Source organism: Pelodiscus sinensis, chromosome 12, assembly GCF_052426305.1.
Source record: "Pelodiscus sinensis isolate ZL-2025 chromosome 12, ASM5242630v1, whole genome shotgun sequence".
NCBI classification, from domain to species: domain Eukaryota; kingdom Metazoa; phylum Chordata; order Testudines; family Trionychidae; genus Pelodiscus; species Pelodiscus sinensis.
Genome location: NC_143063.1, coordinates 40,393,722 through 40,412,923, shown reverse-complemented (window position 1 = coordinate 40,412,923; position 19,202 = coordinate 40,393,722). Strand labels below are relative to the sequence as shown.

At 43.2% G+C, this 19,202-nt stretch overlaps 1 protein-coding gene across 1 annotated transcript in view; it reads left to right on the top strand.

Moving 5' to 3' along the window:
* LOC102457958 (polycystin-1-like protein 2) overlaps positions 1–19,202 on the top strand; it is an 81,051-nt gene that overhangs the window by 41,819 nt on the left and 20,030 nt on the right. The window contains exons 19-33 of the mRNA XM_089781617.1: positions 427–551; positions 1,438–1,564; positions 3,611–3,745; positions 5,664–5,889; positions 6,451–6,644; positions 7,075–7,305; positions 8,128–8,229; positions 8,948–9,126; positions 9,343–9,489; positions 10,038–10,237; positions 10,408–10,634; positions 12,455–12,671; positions 13,287–13,512; positions 14,438–14,669; positions 15,191–15,287. Of these exons, the coding sequence (XP_089637743.1) occupies positions 427–551; positions 1,438–1,564; positions 3,611–3,745; positions 5,664–5,889; positions 6,451–6,644; positions 7,075–7,305; positions 8,128–8,229; positions 8,948–9,126; positions 9,343–9,489; positions 10,038–10,237; positions 10,408–10,634; positions 12,455–12,671; positions 13,287–13,512; positions 14,438–14,669; positions 15,191–15,287 (2,665 nt within the window). The remainder of the gene's footprint in view (positions 1–426; positions 552–1,437; positions 1,565–3,610; positions 3,746–5,663; positions 5,890–6,450; positions 6,645–7,074; positions 7,306–8,127; positions 8,230–8,947; positions 9,127–9,342; positions 9,490–10,037; positions 10,238–10,407; positions 10,635–12,454; positions 12,672–13,286; positions 13,513–14,437; positions 14,670–15,190; positions 15,288–19,202) is intronic.

Below are 19,202 nucleotides of genomic sequence, written 5' to 3'. Positions count from 1 at the left end.
TGCCCTCATAATTCACTGTCCTTTAAAACATCTATCTATCTATCTATCTATCTATCTATCTATCTATCTATCTATCTATCTATCTATCTATCTATCTATCTATCTATCATTTTGCACTGTTCTATCACTTTGGTATCGGCACACCTCCTACTTCATTGTTTCTTTAACAAATTGTACTGCTCCAATTTCTCAGCAGACACTAAGGCTTGTTAGTAATTTTTTAAAGTCATTTTACTGCTTATAATAACTTTATATGAGGTTTCCAAGATCATATATTGTCCAGGTTGCTGCTTTAAAAAGATATCCTGGAAATTAGAATTAGGGGAGCATGGTTATCAATTCAGACAGCTCACAAATGGGAAATGCAAAGAATATATGTTTTCAAATAACAAGTGCATATTAGGAGGCTCCCTTGTCCTTTTGCAGAGTTTGGTCTCGCACCAGCTACTGGACACAGTTGAAAACCTGCAAAGCACACTCCTGATTGGGAAGCTGCCAGATGATGAACCGATGGTATTAGTCACTCCCTCTGTTGCAATGTACATAAACAGGTAACAGTCAGCACATTTCAGTTATGGCCTGTGTTTCTACACACCTGACAATCTCCAATCTTTCTCATGGAAAATATTTATCATTTTCTTATTAAATGGAGTCACCCAACCAAATATTATACAAGTGCTAACAAATCCATAGGTGCTGTGAGTTTGTAACTGGTTATACCTATCCATTGTAAGAACAGTTTTAACTCCAACTAATTTCAGTAAGATTAGCCTGACAATTCTCATATATGATCTGTGGCCAAAAAACGATTCTTTAGGATTATACAGGTCAGGCATCACCAACTTAAATTTATAGATAGATAGAAAACACCCGTAGTGTTTTTCTTTCTTTGTCAGCGTTTACTGATGCTGCTATGGGTAAAAAAATTGTTACAGGTTTGAGTAGATTAAAATGTGAGATCTCAGGTAATTGATCATCCCCAAATCAGTTTACGTAGAGCATGAATTTCAACCATGTATGCAACTCACTAATATGCACAGATGCAATAATTGTGCATAGAAATCGAATATTTGTTCATGTATGTGGACATTTAGATGCATTTACTCTTCCCAATTCACAACATGAGTATAAACACAAGACCAAATTAAATGCACAATTACATATGCACTTTTAAAAAAATTGTGCCTTTTAAATCGTTTATTAACTGTAGTATGTGGAGAACAACAGCAAGCAGAGACAGGATATGAAGCATTTGCCATTGGAGTTAGAAATGGTTCTCCAGACTAGCTAGATACACTCACTCAGCCAGGAAGCCTTTCCTCTTGGTGTAACATCAGCTATGCTTTTCAACTCTGCACTGTGCTATTAATACTTCTCTGTCTTTATCTCCATCTGTTCTTATTTTCTCTGATTGCATCTGACCCCAATTCTGGACAGGTTACAAACAGACAGCATGGATGGCACATCCATTAACATCTCCGATTCCAGCTCGGCCAGCTTTACTCTCCCCTCTGCCTCCTCTCTCAGTGTCTCAGGAGACAGTGATGAGACCGTGGATATAAGGGTAAGTGACTGTTCCTCTGACAATGTATTTTATGAACACCTTAATTTGCTGGCTCTACTGAGTTTGGAGACTTTTCTCTTTTCAGACTCATCACACTGACCCATGTGATGTCCTAGTTCTTGGCCTTCCAATTATGTTAGCAAATTCACTTGGAATTTATCAGGCAAATGGAGCCTTTCCCTTTTTCTGCTTGCATGGGATTTGGTGCAGGTAGTTGAAGGGAACTAGAAAAGGCACCTCCCATCATAACCATGCCTGATTCTCTCTTGGCTGCCCACAGGAGCAAACTCAATTGATAATTCTGACCCCATTCATCATTTGATCACATCATTTGACCCCATTCATCATTTGATCACATTCACCAGAGATGCCAACCGGGGTGGGGGACAAAAGAGACAGCTGCCTCTGGGTCTGGTGATGATTTAAAAGAGCCCAGGGCTCCTGCTGCTGCTATTATGACAGCTGCAGCAGCCAGATCTCCAGCTCCTTTAAATCACTGTGGGAGCCCCAGGCGGTATGGCAGCACTGTATTGTTATAGCATTTTAACATTCCTCTTTCTAAGGGTCTACCAGGCTGATTCCAAACAGCCAGCTTGGCAAAATCCTATTCACTGTTGTAGGCTGTGTCTCCTTCCAGTTCCCTCTCTCTATTCCATCTCTGTTAGGGCATGACCCAAAACATATCAGCATCAGTGGAAACACTCTCATTGTCTTCACTGGGCTTTTTTCCCTGATCTGTGCTCATGATTCTAACATACTCTGATATGCACCCCAGGCAGTAGGTAGTAACTGAAAATAGATTTATATATATAGTCAACTCCAGTAATTTCAGGGATGAGGCACTGTGGGGGAACAAGGAGTTACCTGCTCCCAAACACTGTGTGTGCGAGGGGCCAGCCAGCAGCCAACAGAGGGACTAAGGGGGGGGCAGGGGCTAGCAACCACAGAAGGGGTTTGCCCCCACTCTGCACTTATTGGCAGTGGAGGAGAAAGGAGATCAAAGCAGCCCTAGCATGCTCTGCTCTCCCAGCCATGTCGCTCCAGGAAGGGGCAGGACTGCTCCACACTCACAGGTGGGCCCATCTTGCTCCACTTCCCCCCCGGTTGCTGATGAGTACAGGGAGCGGCTGGACCCTGGCTGCTGGTGCTGCCTTGATTGGTGTAAGAGGTGGGGTCGGGGCGGAGCAAGGGCAGGGAGGGAGCAGAGCAGTGGCTGGCAGAGGTGGAGCCTGGAATGGAGGGGAGCTCTCCTGGACCTTCCAGGTGCAGGGGAGGGTCACGTGGCCTGTGGCCCCCCCAGGTGCCCTCTCATCAGTTGCCTATGCACATAGATATCTAAATCAGTGGTTCTCAAGCAGGGGTGTACATAGCCCTAGGGACACATAGCGGTCTTCAGGGGTACATCAGCTTATCTACATATTTGGCTAGTTTTACAACAAGCTACATAAAAAGCACTAGCAAAGTGAGTGCAAACTAAAATTTCATATAGACGATGGCTTTTTTATACCGCTCTCTATATTATACACTGAAATGTAAGTACAATATTTATATTCCAATTGATGTATTTCATAAGTTTATGGTAAAAATAAGAAAGTCAGTAATTTGTCAGTAACAGTGTGCTGTGATACTTTTGTATTTTTATGTACACTGTAAGCAAGTAGTTTTTAAGTAAGGTGATATGTGGGGATACAGTAGTCTGGAAAGGTTGAGAGCCACTGATCTAAATGACCCATGACAGGATTACATGAAATGTGATCAGTAAAGATTTCTGCAGGCTAGAAATGCATTAGAGATGGGTCTGAGCTGCAATATTTATTTGAAGATCACAATCCAAACATTCCCACAATGTAAGTTCTGGTATCAGTCCATTATTGAGATGGGGCCAGCTTCAAACATGGATCTGAACTTCTCTGAAGTTCAGGGTTGTTTTGATCTTGGGTTTGATTCTGACTTCATCTCTACTCTACATGGAATTCAAAAAATTGTGCCTATGATAAAATATCTTGTACAACTCAAATGCTGATTGTCTTCCATGTCTTGCTGTAGATGGTGAGCTTTGCAATCAATCCCTTTTCCTCAAGTGACACCAGTTTTGAGATCAGTGGAACCGTGGGAGGCCTAAGTCTTACCAGCCTGGATGGATTGGTCATACCAGTTAATAATCTTACTGAAAACATTGAGGTAAAGCCAATCCTCTCTCTCAGTGTGAATTGGAGTCTAATTAGATCCCTGGATGGCATGTGCTCTATCAATGTCAGTTGTATTGTCATCATCATCATCATCATCTCCCCAAGTAGCAAGCTTGGTAGAGAAATTTTGATGTGTTTACTGCCAATGCACAAAGACAGAGCTTGATGCACGCTCATGGTAGGAAGGACTGCATGTAGTTTGCAGGATGAATGTAAAAAGCAGCTCCTTCATGAGGTCTATGTGTGAGGCACTAAGGTGCATCTTACTTGTACAAGTGATTCAACCTTTCCTCTCTCCTTTATCATATGGATGAACAAGGAGAAACATGAGAATCCTCCTAGCTATGGAAGATGGCTGCAGCCTGAAACATAGTGTGATATCTAAATAATAAAACAATCAATATTCTGCCACGGTGTGGGTCAATGGATTTGATGACCTGTTGGGGCCCATTCCTACATTGATTGAATCATCCCGATATTACATATCAATATTACCATTTCCTAGGCCTCCTAGTCCATGTGTAAAATAATTACATTAATGCCTTAATCATTCAACAATGCATCTACATATCAATTTGTGTTTCAGGATGACCATGATCTCAACACCTTAGATTTAACAGGTACATATAGTGTGTCTTTGAAAGACACAGTCTAGAATAATTTAGATGAGTAGGGTGCCATTTGTTTCCTAAAAAAACAAGGAGCCCTGTGGCACTTTAAAGACTAAGAGTATGTCTACACTAGCTCGTTAATTCATTCCACGAGGACTAACAGTTAATCCAAACTAAGGACTTAGTTCTGATTAACTTTAAACTGTTGCGTGTAGCCACGGGCAGTTCGTTAGAACTAAGGGGGATTTAAAAATGGCGACCAGACAGGAACATGCAAATAAAGCCCGGGATATTTAAATCCTGAGCTTCATTTGCAACTCTGGTTGCCTGATTTGTCTACCTAGCTCGAATTAACGAGCTAATGTAGACATACCCTAACAGATTTATTTGGGCATAGGCTTTCACGGTTTTTAACCATGAAAGGCGATACCCATATAAAACTGTTAGTCTCTAAGGGCATGTTTACACTAGGAAATTATTTTGAAACAAGTTATTTTGAAATAATAACTCCCAAAATAACTATTTTGAAATTGCATGTCGACACAACAGGGAAGCCTCAAAATTAGTCTGAGGCAGGCTCCATTAATGTGGATGCGCTACCTTGACTTAGAGCCTCAGGAAGCACTGGGGAGTAATTACTTTGAGTGACTCTGGGGAGTAGTTATTTCAAAATAGTGTCAGTGAAGCGTCCACAATACCACTGTATCAAAATAACTATTTCAAAATAAGCGATATTCCTCCTGGCAAGCAGGAGTTATTATTTCAAAATAACCATCCCTTATTTCATATTAACGGGTTTGGTAGTGTGGATACTCTGTTATTATTTTGAAATAAGGGGGAATTTAGAAGTAACTCCCTAGTGTAGACCAGGGCTATGGTGCTACAGACTCCTTGTTGTTTTTTCAGATACAGACTAATACGGCTACTCCTCTGAGAGTCGTTTCCTAATAACTCATACATGGAACACCTGTAAAATGTGCATCAAGCCCACCCATCTTCCTCCCTAACCTATGTATTCACTAAGCATAAAGAGCTTTGAGATGAACCAGTGTAGAGTTCAAACAGACTTTTCAGGTGCTTGTTCTAAAAGTATTAAGCAAACTGCATTTGAGCAGGCATGTAATAGGGAAGTCTTATTTACAATAGATGTCTACCAGGATCGATTTGCTTGGGAATACTTTCCCTATAGTGTGTTTTGAAAGAAGAAAATATCTAGCACATAGCCATTTCATGTTACTATGTAATAGGATCCAGGTACTGTTATACATTTTAGGAATGAATCTCTGTGTTCAAATATAGATAATGCTGCCAAGACTTTCAGCATCTCAGGAAGAAAGGAGCCTGTTGAATCTGGGCAATTTTAGTGCTCTCCAAGTCAATGTCACCTCAGAAAATACATCTCTAGTGATCCACCTAGAAACAGAACAGGATATTCCACTAATCCTGTACTTGGGATATGGCTATCGCCCAAATGAGACCAACTACGATATGAAAGCTCATCTGCCCCTTAAGAAAAACCCTGGAGGTAAGATCATTTGCCAGTGTGATATTTGATTCTGGGCACTGTAGGCTCATCTGCAAACTACTGAACACCCTTAGCTCCTATTTTCCAATAGAAGCTGAATATGCTCAGCATGAGCTATTAGGCCTAGATCCACAGAGGTATTTAAGCTCTTAGCTTCCATTGGTTTAAACAGAAATTAGGTTCCTAAACCTTGTTGTTGATCTTAATTCTCACCTACAGTGCTGTCATCCACATTTTTTCAGATGAGAACAAAGATAAATTGTAGAGATAAGCTTCAGATCAGAAGTTTGGATGTGTAAATGGCAATGAACCTCCTCTAAGCCTGAAAGAGTTCCAATCTGTGTCCTAGTTCAGGCCATCTCTAGTAAACACCCTGGGCAAACAGAAGCAAAGAATGGGTGCTTTGAATAATTCACTGCTAAAGACCTATACTGATAGTTGTTCTGATAACTGCTCTGTAATTTCATTTACTTTATTTATTGGCATGTTTACAATTTACCTGTATCTTGCTGAAACAAATGCTTTCTTTCATGGACCTCAACTAAAATGTTTCTCTTCAAGATAAGTCAAACACGTGGGTTCTTAGCCCAGAAGAACTCATTTTTGGAGAAGGGACTTACTATTTCATGATGGAACAAGACATGGAAATGGATTCTACAGTCAACAGTGATCTAACCATAGCTGTCACTTCATTTGTATCCCAGTGTGTGTTCTGGGATGAGCTCCAGGGAAACTGGAATAGCTACGGGTGCCATGTGAGTAGAAAGAAGCAAACATGTTTCCAGAGATCTTTCCCCCAGACATTTCAAAGCTACCCTAGATAACAATAACATTGTGTAAAATGAGAGAACATGCTCTAAATAAGACCAGTTTGGGATGGGAACTTGTCATAAACACAGATTAATCCAATATAAAGAGGAATTTAGACACATTTTCTCTAGGACGTACTTGTGAGAAATGGTTGTAGCATTTTGAATGGATTTGGTTAGTACTAGAATACCCACTTTGACGCAGGTCTTCAATCTCTGATCTCAACTGGCTGTTGTAGGATCTGTTCACATATAACAATTCTCCCCTCCTAGCTCAGCTATCTTTCCTGTTTCTTGAGCATGCTAGGTAAGTAAGTTGTACTTTGAAGCAGATGGCTGGAATGTTGTGAACATGATCATTCTTTTTGGCTTTCAGGTAGGTCCAAAAACAACCCCCAGCAGCACCCAGTGTCTCTGCAATCACCTGACCTTCTTTGGGAGTTCCTTCTTTGTCATGCCCAACACCATTGATGTCAGCAAAACAGTAGAGCTTTTTGGTACATTTGTGGACAACCCTGTGGTAGTGACAACGGTGGGCTGTATCTTCCTCATCTATGTGCTGGTGGCTATTTGGGCTAGAAGGAAAGACATTCAGGATGATGCAAAAGTAAGCATTCTGCTAATAGAGAGTGTGACAGAAAGTATTTCCCCTCTGTGTGGCCTGCTCTGCTGTGATCACAATAAGACACCCACTTAGGACAGAGAGAGTGGACAACCTCCTTTGGAGTTGATGCCACTAATTCTCCAGAAAGGAAATGGATAATCCCAGCATGATTAAAGAGCTAGCATTGTGTAATGTCTTTCTCTATTATTTTCAGTGTGTCTCCAGTAGTATACACGAGAAAAGAGGAAATCTAAGGTTTTAGTGATATGCTTTCATTAAACATTTATATCAAGAATGTAACACAAGCGTGAATTCAGTTTGTACCTCAGGGCATCCCCGAATGCTGTCCATTCCTATGTTTCTCTCTAGCCTACTTCTAGACATAGTCAAAATATGGAGGGAGTGTCCCTGTGGAAAATACTGACAAAACCAAAACAGTTTTTGTATAAATATTTCATGGAAAATTTTGGTTTTCTGCAGAAATTTGAATACTGAAAGTTTTGGGAGTTTGGCCAATATAGTTCAGTTTTCAAAAATTCAGCTTTTCAATGGGAAAAATCAAACTTTTCCATGGATAGTAGACATTTTTCTCAAAAAAAAGTAAAAAACGGAGTTTTACATCAAAAAACAATTTTGATGGAAAATTTTCTATCAGCCCTACCTACTTCCCCTTGCCACCACACTTCCTGCTAGATACATGTATTGTCCTCAAGATGGCACCTTGCCACATTTCCCATCCATGAGCCTGGAGGAAGCCCTGCTCCCAGCACTATTATTATTTTACCATCCATAGGATTCTACCAATGATGTTGTCTCTCTCTTCAGGTGAAGATCACAGTGTTAGAGGATAATGACCCTTTTGCTCAATATCGTTATCTAGTGACAGTTTTTACAGGGCACCGTCGAGGAGCAGCCACAACCTCCAAGGTACTGATGGAATTAGAGAAGTATGGGTATCTCCTAAATGTTTAATAGACCATCAGCATGCAGAGTTCCAGCTTCAGAAATATTTGTCACATCAGGAAACTGACCATATCATATGTTAGCTTAACATCTATGGGAGGCGAAAGGCCACTAGAGAGAGCTTTGTCTCCTCCAAGGGAAAGAGCAAATAACAAAGTGTCTTCTCTTCCCCTCGCAAGGCATGGGAAGGGAACCTCTGGATCTGGGTGGCAGAGGTAACAGTAGTAATAGGCTGTGCCTGGTTTTGCCACCCACAATGTGAGGCGGAATGGGGTAGTTCAGAGGATTCACTGGGCATGATTACATCTGCAGCCTCATTCACTCTGGTGCAAAACAGGCCAAAAGAGTGAAGCTCTTCCTACACGCACAACAGTGTACAGCAGTTTTTCTTATGCTACTCAGCAGCTGTGGTGGTTTCCATTACACTCCATTCCTGGGATTTGGCAAGACTGTTGTGACATCCAGCCAACTGTGGGCCAACTCCTGAGTTCCTGGCTCAGTTTTCACTAATTCTCTCTGCAGGGCAGCTTGGCGTTGGTGGAAATTTGCCAAAACAGGGGCTCAGTAAGGAGTTCAGGATCAGGCTCCACGTCAATTCAAAGTGCCTGTACCCAACCTAGAAGTGCAAATTAATGGTACCAGGCTGTCGATTATCAGTTCACTCATGTGGTGCGTCTTTCAGGTGACTCTTACCCTTTATGGCCTCGAAGGTGAGAGTGAACCCCACCACCTGACTGACCCAGACACACTAGTCTTTGAGCGTGGAGGCGTGGATGTTTTCCTGCTGTGTACCCTGTTTCCTCTGGGGGAACTGCAGAGTATCCGACTGTGGCATGATAATTCAGGAGACAGCCCATCTTGGTAAGTCAGAGAAGATGCTCTGGGAAGTCAGAAGAATATCCTTTATGATACTACTTTGCCCTTCTATAGTGCGTGTCAAACATTCATGTATTTATCCACACCCAGCCCTAGGAAGCTGGAATATGAGGCCCAAACTCTCAGTGAGTTGCTCTTACACTGACCTGAATTCCATAGCGTCTTCCCCATATGAGTTAGTTCTTTATTTTTATGGCACAGGTATGTGAATCGCGTGCTGGTCCATGACTTGGTTCAGGATCAGAAATGGTATTTCCTCTGTAACTCTTGGCTGGCCATTGATGTTGGAGAGTGTGTCCTAGACAAAGTGTTCCCAGTCGCTACTGAGCAGGACATGAAGCAGTTCAGGTAACTTCTGCCAAGCGGTTCATGTAGGCAGCAATCCATCTGAAAAAGAAGGGATGCAAAGAGGACTTGGCCCTCAGCCCATTATCATCCGTGGGGGCTTAGCCTTGACTTTAGTGGACTTTGGACCACAGCCAGAGTGAGGACTGCTTAGCTGCACTGTGCTACTGCTCTGAAAACATGGGGGGAGGGGAGAAAGACAGTTGGAAGTATACAATACCAGATCAGCTTTGCCATGTGTGTTTCTCTGATAGATGAATAGAAATTGCTTTTATTATGGTTGGTTCTCACCCTGCAGTTACAGGGACAAGGCACCAGAAGCTACATTTTAGGCTTCTGCAAAAGGCATTGGTCTCATGGATGCATTTTAGGGGCCCTGCTGTATCCAGTGCTAATGTGACCATCTCACATAACCCAAACAATGAGAATCCAGTTGAGGATCATTTCATTATTATTTAACAACTATATTGTGGGAGCATCTAGAAGTGTCAGCTGGCAGGGGCCTCTTTCCCTTTCAAAGCACTTTCTTGCTTCCCCCTTCTTCTTCCCAGTAACCTGTTTTTCATGAAGACCTCTAAGGGTTTCCAAGACGGGCATATCTGGTACTCAATTTTCAACCGCTCCCCACGAAGTGTCTTCACACGAGCCCAGAGAGTGTCATGCTGCTTCTCCTTGTTGCTCTGCACCATGCTGACCAGCATCATGTTCTGGGGGGTGCCAAAGAACCCAGCAGAGCAAAAAATGGACTTAGGTAATTGAGTGACTATTTGGGCCGGGCAAGGGGGACAAGGAGCTAGGAAGGCATTTCAGTGGGGAATTGCTCAGCAAGAAGGTTTTTCCATGAGGGAGGAGCTCTAAGTCTGGCATTTTCGCTTTGCTCTGGGGCTGTTTTTACCCTTCCTCTCTGCCTGACGATGGCAGGTAAGATCGAGTTCACATGGCAGGAGGTGATGATCGGCTTCGAGAGCTCCCTTCTCATGTTCCCCATCAACCTGCTCATCGTGCAGATCTTCAGGAACATCCGCCCCCGGGTGACTAAGGAGCAGAAGGAGAAGAAACCAGGGAAAAGTGGCCGAGTGTCTCCAAACCTGCCCCCTTCTCCTCAGGTGATCCAGAGTATCACGCTCACCCCTGAGGCTGTGATAAAGGCAAGTCCATCTGTGCACTGTTACAGGGGGAATGGCTGAGAGCACTGATCTACCACAGGGATGTGTGCAAAATGCACTGGACTGCCGCCTGTTGGTGGGCATATAGATCAGTATGAACTCATTGTTTGTTGTGCTGTTACATAAAGGTTGTTACAAGCGAAGGGAGAAAAAATGTTCTCTTTAGCCCCTGAGGATAGGACAAGAGCAATGGGTTTAAATTGTAGCAAGGTAAGCTTAGGCTGGACATTAGGAAAAACTTTCTAACTCAGGGTGGTTAAGCAGTGAAATAAATTGCCTAGAGAGGTTTTGGAATCTCCAGCATTGGAGATATTTAAGAGCAGGTTATACAAATATCTGAGAAGGATGGTCTAAATGGTGCCTTGTCTTGGACTTGATGACTTCTCGAGGTTCCTTCCAGTTCCAACAGGACTATGTAGCACTTTAAAGACTAACAAGATGGTTTATTAGATGATGAGCTTTCGTGCGCCAGACCCACTTCCTCAGATCAAATAATGGAAGAAAATAGTCACAACCATATATGCCAAAGGATACAATAAAAAAAATGAACACATATGAAAAGGACAAATCACATTTCAGAACAGAAGGGGTATGCGGGGGGTGGGGGAGAGGGATAAGGAAGGTAAATGTCTGTGAGTTAATGATATTAGAGGTGGGGAAAGGTAGACGTCTGTGAGCTAATGGTATTAGAGGTGATAATTGGGGAAGCTATCTTTGTAATGGGTAAGGTAGTTGGTGTCTTTGTTGAGCCCCCCCCCCCCCCCCCCCGCGGTGAGTGTCGAATTTTAGCATGAATGACATATGGTTATGACTATTTTCTTCCATTATTTGATCTGAGGAAGTGGGTCTGCCCACGAAAGCTCATCACCGAATAAACTTGTTAGTCTTTAAATGCTACATAGTCCTGTATTTTGTTTCAGCTACACCAGACTAACACGACTACATTTCTATCACTATTCTCCCAGTTCTAGTATTCTATGAGCATATGATTCTGTGTGTGGCAAAAAAGCACTTTTTGTCCTGTACCAGATGTGCTTAATAATTCCTTAAATAATGTGCCAAACTTTCACTGAGGGGTGGCTCTCTGCCAGAGGTCTTCTAGACATTGGGGGATGGGGTTAAAGAATGAGGGGTACTTAGCTAGGATTTCCATTGTCAGAGTCAAATTCTCCATGTAGGGAACTCTCAATGACTTCATATACCTTCCTAGGTAGATACTGGGCCTTCTGGGTAACAAAAGTAAAATGTAAGACTTCGCTAGAACACAGAAAAATTAAACATGAGAACAGAACAATGCTCCTTCCTTCCAGTGAGCATCCTAGTTATATGGTCCTGGTTGCAACTGATATTATTCTAAAATATTGTCACAGAGGGAACACCACCACTGCGTTGTGTGATCACAGTCTAACATTAAGAATGAGGATAATATTCATTCCCATGATACCATTAACACCACTACACGTATGTCTAGTCACATTGCTTAATGCACAACTGGAAGGCACTCTAGTCCTATCATGATAAGCATGGTATAAGAACCTAAATGCAATAAAATGGTCTCCCCAGCCCAGGTGAATAGTGTGTATTTTCAAATCCTGCAATTGTTGGTTTTAAACCTCTCAGATCAGGACTGTCCCAGGACTGTCTAATCCTGTGAGAGTCTAAGACCTTATCCACACTAGCACAGCACTATAGCTACAGAATTAATGCAACCCCCCCATTCTAGATGTGGTGCACCGGTGAAGTTTACCATGGGTTCGTACTAGCACAAGTAACCAGAACCATGCTGTTGCTGTATCTTCCAGGATATTAGGAGAATTGCCAACTCACTGTTTAAAATCCTGAAGACTCCGTTACCACCCTCAGAAACAGACCTTGGAAAATCGACTGACATCAACATACTGTTGGCCTTGGTTGAGGACATCATCTGCCAGCAGAACAGAGCTGGGCAAGAGTTTTATGATGAGAGTAAAAAGAAGGATGATCCTATTATCATCACACTAGGGTCTGTAGATATACAAGGTAAGTTGGAAGCTAACAAAACCCCATTGAAATACCTGTAAGGGAAGCCACTGCAATTGCTAGATATGAGTGCCACTTTCTTAATTCATTTGAATTAAAGAAAGATCAATAAAAACACCTGTTTTCTTTGCTGTAAAGTGAATAGGTGGCTATCAGCTGTTAGTGTATATTTTAGCATCAAGATCCTCATGTCTTGGGGATTCCATAATCATGTTGTCCTTTCCCTCATCCTTCCTCTCCCTGAGCTGATTTACCTTCTAGTTTCAATTTAGGGCTTGATTCTGTCATCGTGGCTCTGTTAGACCTTAAGTAATCTCATCTTGCCATTGGCTTTTTCCATAGACTTATGCAGTTTCAGTCTGCACCCGTAGTCTAGGAACAAGGATGTTTGGTCTTGCTGGACTCATTTTGTTGAGGTTCAGCGGCTGTATAAATTACAAAAGATAGATTATTAGTATTAGCAGTTGCCAGAGATGTATATGTCATATTCAGAGCAATTCCCTGCCCTGAAGAGTTTACAATCCTAGATCCTGATTCTTCCACCTTTATTCATGCTTCATTCCACAAGCAGCCTCATTTATTTCCCTTTTTTCTCCCTCTCCCATTTTCCTGGAGAAAAAATGAGAAGTCCAACTCCAGAGAAAGGAATGGGTGAAAGGCTGAAACATGACTACAATCGCTACTTGTACATGCAACTCCAGCACGTAGAGATGGAGTTGGAATTATTGGGACCTCACAAATTCCAGAAGACTCAGAGTTACATCCAAGCTGTTAGACAGGTTCAGCACATGAAAGGCCTTCTGGAAAGTCACCTGTGCTCTTCAGAAACCATCAGTCAGAGGTAACAATCAGCCCTGTTATTGGTATATGTAGGCATGGGTCACTGGTTTTAATTCAGCCCAAGATGGAAGTAATTTCTGTCAGATGGCTGTTTGATAATTGTACACATTTTCTTGGAGAAGCAGCAGGGGAATTCCAGCGGAATGAATAATTCACACTAGAGTAGTAGTGGCAACTGTCACTTATACATTTATACCCCCCAAAGCAAATGTTCCAATGTAATAGAACATTATAGTAAAGATCTGAGGACAAGCTCTGAGCTCCAAAGTTGTCAAGGTTCTATAAAAGAATGGATTGGTGAGAATCTGTTAACAACAGAGACAGAAATGTGTCACAAAAATATGATTTTTAAGTATTCAACAATATAGTGATGTTGCTCTTCATGGTCTCTATGCCCTTCTTTATAGGGGCATCCAACAAGCACACTGTAGTTAGGTGAGTCTGTCAGCATCTTCTTTAGAAATCATATTATACTGGTGTTTTAGAAATAAATCCCATAAAATGGGCTTTGATATTATTTGATATTGCCCAAGGAGGTTGTGGAATCCCCATCTCTGGAGATATTTAAGAGTAGGTTAGATAAATGTATATCAGGGATGGTCTAGACAGTATTTGGTCCTGCCATGGGGCAGGGGACTGGACTCGATGACCTCTCGAGGTCCCTTCCAGTCCTAGTATTCTATGATTCTATGATTATATCTGTGTACATCTTCGTATCTGTATACTTGTGATTTGTGTGCCTGTGTTCTCCACTACCCAGTTACTATTTATATCATGTCTTTAAATAATTTGAAAACAGTTAATATATTTTAAAATCTGACTTTCATATAAGGTGTTTCTTATCCCTGTTAAGTCCACGGTTAGCTGTTGTGATTTGCTGCCATCTCACCAGTGAAATGATTCTCTCACTGTTGTTGACTTTCCAGGTGCTCCCCTACTCCAAGTATCTCTGGGGATGGCAAGAAAGGTTCCTCTTTCAAAGGCCTGCCCTGGTGGTTTGTTTTCATTGGCTGGTTCCTCATAGCTGCCACCAGTGGTGTGTCTGGATTCTTCACCATGCTTTATGGGCTGCATTATGGCAAGGACAACTCCATCAAGTGGCTGATCTCCATGGCCATCTCCTTCTTTGAAAGTCTCTTCATCACACAGCCCTTAAAAGTAAGATCACTATCAATATAACCACTGGCTAGGGAAGGGCTGATCCTGCAGCCTCCCTCAGGCACATCACTCCCACTGAAGTGAACTTTAATTTTGCATTCCAAAGGACTGACAGACAGAGCTATTAAACAAGAGGTCCTTCCTGCAAGTAGAGGTTTAGTTACAGTTATAATGTTATGATGATTTTTCCAGGCAGGAATCTTGTTCCCAGGCATTAGCTTCACTTCACTTTATTATGTCTTATTTTGAAAGCTTCCAAGTTGATGAAAGTTCCCGAGGCATAAAGGTATGGCCAGAGGGCAAAAACCAGTTACATTTAGTGGGATTCCCTCAGCAACTTGAGGGCCATTCTCTTTCTGATTTCTTGTTCGGGGAATAAGCCTGTGTTTATAAAGCAAATTAAAAGGCAAAATTCTCCTTCCCAATTCGCAGTGCATGGATCAGAGCTGAGCTTTAAGGCAAGGTCCAGAGCTCTTCATGAAGAATGTGCAGACTCTGCACAAATAGCTAATGTCTTCCAGGTTTTGGGATTTGCCGCTTTCTTTGCTCTGGTTCTGAAGAAGGTGGAGCATGAAGATGAGGAAAACACTGCCATCGATGGGCCTTTGTCTACACCAGGTAATTGTATGTCAGGTGTAAAACATGTAAGGACTAATTCGAATGTGAAATGTCTTATCTGAGACTCTGAAGTGCTTTATTCATGCATATGGACCAACTATCTGTGACCTTTGCTCTTGATCCCTGGGCCTACTGCTCTAATTTATAATAGCTAATAACACAGGCCAGGGATCCATGGAGTTCCCTGGGGCTCTAGCTCCATTACTTTCCAAGAGCATGTCTCCATCAAGCCCTCTAGATTAGGGCTGTATGAGGAGAGGCAGGTACATTGGCGGCTTTAGGGCTTGTTTGCAGGCACAATGACATGGAGAGTATAAAACCTGATCATACGTCTACTTAGCAAGAAACCCTACATAGCACATAACAGGGAGGCCGCAAACCCAGAAAAACAAAGGAAAAGCACTAGCTCTAGAAGACTAGTCCAGTGGTCCCCAATGCAGCGCCCGCCAGGCCATTTATGTGCGCCCGCAGAGCAATCTGAGCTGGCCTTGCCCCTGGGTGTGCGGCCGGCCCCGTGCATGCAGCGCCTGGGCAGCCCCTGGCCCCGGGTTGCAGCACATGCCGGTGCCGGCCCTGGCCCCGGGTGCGCAGCACATGCCGGTGCCGGCCCCAGGGCGCACAGCGCCTGGGCAGCCCCTGCCTGGGGTCGCAGCACATGCCGGTGCTGGCCCTGGGCACATGGCGCCTGGGCAGCCCCTGCCCAGGGTCGCAGCACATGCCAATGCCGGCCCAGGGCGTGCGGTGCATGGTTGGCCCCGCCCACAGGCACATGGCCCGTGAGCGGCCCCAGCCTCAGGCGCCCAGCAGCCCCAAAATGTTGGGGACCACTGGACTAGTCTATTCTCACCCCATTGTGCATTTCTTCTGTATCTCAACATGTACACCTTTGACTTAGCACTGTTGTGAGATTGCCCTGGTAACTGGATAGGAAAAGAAAATTGTCTACTTTTAGGAGTCTGAAGTTGGATCCTTCTTTCTAAAAATCACTTGCTCTGTCCCCTGTCAGCAGTAGGATTAAACCATGGTTTCATTCTCAGTAGTAATAGACTAATTGCACATGGATCCTGTTGAAATGATTGCTTGCTATTGCCTCCCACTCTTTTGTTTGCATGCTGCAAATATCAGCAACTATGTTTCAGTATCCAAGGAACAGAATTCAGAAGAAGGGAATCATATTTAACAAACTAGCTGAAAACATAAGAACTAAACTAATAGAGTATGTTTTCAGAGGGATGCAAATATGAAGAAACCAATTTAAATGATCCAACTCTCATCCAAAACATAACAAAATAAAATTGCAAATGGAAAAAAAGAATGCACAGGGAATGCACGCAGCTTTCCATTCCTGAACACAACACAATTTACAGTAGTGCTGTGCTAACAGCCCAGTGTTTGGATCATGTGTTGTTTTGGAGGGGGAAAAAACCCCTTGTAACAGCTGCACAACTTAATGAAAACACATACATTTAGTACAGTGTGATAAGCTACACTTATCACTAGATTTTATAAACCCAGGCCTGAAAACATCAATAAAATCCAGCTCTTATCTTAGGGAATTTCTCATCACATCATTCCTTTCCATTATGGCTGTGTCTAAACTGGCAAGATTTTGCGCAAAAGCATCTGCTTTTGCGCAAAATCTTGCCGCCTGTAATACTGGCTGCGAGTATTTGCGCAAGAATACTGACTTTGTACTGTACAAAATCAGTGGTTCTTGTGCAAATACTCTGACGCTCCCGCTCAGGGATAAGCTGTCTTGCACAAGTATTCTTACGCAAGAGGGCCAGTGTAGACAGCCAAGTTAATTTCTTGCGCAAGAAAGCCCAATGGCTAAAATGGCCATCAGAGCTTTCTTGCACAAGAGAGCGTCTACACTGGCACGGATGCTTTTGCGCAAAAGATGCCTTTTGCGCAAAAGCATCTGTGCCAGTGTAGACGCTCTCTTGCGCAAATACTTTTAACGGAAAAACTTTAGAAGTATTTGCGCAAAATCTTGCCAATCTAGACACAGCCAAAATGTAGTTAGTTAACTATTGGTTTTACTTCTCAACTGGTGTTCTTCCCATAATGCAACTGCAGACTCATGTCACCCCAATAAGCATTATTTAAATAGTGTATATAAATGAAATGTTTTACAGTCAACAGGAGCTCAATTGTCCAGTGTGCCGAGTAGTGCCTTCATACTACACTCGCTGTCACAATTCTCAGGCTGCTGACAGGCATCTCTTTCTGGACAGGTTGTGAAGAATCTTTAGGGCACCTCCATATGCCTAAGCAGGAGGCCCAGTGACACAAACTGGGTTACATTCTGGCTCATGGCTCCTACTCCCCTAATCCCTTTGACTACTCTCAGATTTTCTTTTCCCAAAAGGGGACAAGGGACCAGCTGTCTAATTGGCTTGCCTTGGGGCTTGCTGGACCTATCTTATCCAGCCAGTATATCGGGCTCACTATCACCCTCTGAATACTGAGTCTCCTCTGGGAGCTACAGAACCACCCTGGGCTCTGTCCCAGAGCTTCTCAGCAACTGCTGGGAATTTCCTATTTTTAAGCCTTATTCCACCCTCGAATATGACTGACAAGGCTGGAGGCGTGGGGCCAGCCATGCCCACAGCAGTTCTTTAATCCTTTCATTGCTGAGTGGGCTTTATAGACTCCAGCAGTCCCTCCTTGATATGTCTCCTTACAAAGACAACCCTGTAAGTCTGGTAGAATCATGGAGATGGTGCTATGTCCCCAGAGAAAGTGGCTTTGTGTTTGATTTGCTTTTTTCTTTCAGCCTGATCTTAACAGGACAGTAAGTTCCAGGACTGCTTTAATTTATTCACCAGGTGGGGTATGGGGGTTCAGTGTGTAGAGGAAACAGTTCTCACCTGGGAATTAGCCTTTTGATATAGCAATTTCACCAGCTTTCTTACAAAGGGTATGTCGATTTCCTGCACTGGACAGCTGCCAGACTTCTCTGTATCTTTCTGAAATGTAATTCCTGCTGCCTGTGATCAGCCGTGCAAGCCACGCACAGGCCTTTCCCCATTGAGTTGGGATCTATTTTTATCTTTCTCTTCATCTGAATCTTCTTTTTCCCCTTCTCACAACCCAGACGGGTTTTAAATCATTTATGGTACTTGATATTTCTAGCCTGTCCGAGCTAAAGTCCTCAGTTCCTTGTCCTAGCTAGTCGGTAAGTCTTATTTTTCATTTTTGGGATGCTCAGCCTTTGCTGCCAGGCTTAGTTATACATGTATAAATATGTTATATAAGTGTCTGCATGTATGTACATATGCTGGGGGCCAGACTGTGGGGCAAATCCTAAGTGGGTTGAAATTGTTTTGGCTCAGAGAACTCTGATGAGATAGTAACAATTTACATCCAGCCTCATGTGGCTTTATTATTCGCTGCTGTATGAGATGGGTGCAGGAGAACACTGCTCAATAGGTAACTCACAGAGGCATTACAACAGCAGGGAGCAGTGGCACTGCAGGAGTGCACACTGGGACTACAATGGCAGACTCTGCTGGTCCGTGTTTAAAGGGGCTGGGACCAAGGCCTCAACTGGCCCAGCTTTCTTTGAAGCCTCTGTTCTTGCTGCTAACCTCTGCCTCACTGTATTCACTGAGCACCTGCCCACCGTTCTGGCTGCTCCACACACAGAGCACAAAGACTGGAAACATGCTGCCTACCCCCTACTGCCGTGGGATGGTGTGGGATGTAGATGCAAGGGCAACATGTCAGTAGTGCCATTTCCTTTCTGACCCTTCTCTCTCTCCCTTCCCTTTGTTCCTATTTGTCATTTATTTTTTCTTCTTCTTTATTCGCTCTTCTCCCTCCCCATCCCCCACTCACCAGAAGGCTACTGGGCATTGGATAGGCTGGGGGGAAGCACCTTTTGGTGTCACTTTCCAAGGGTGGGCAGAG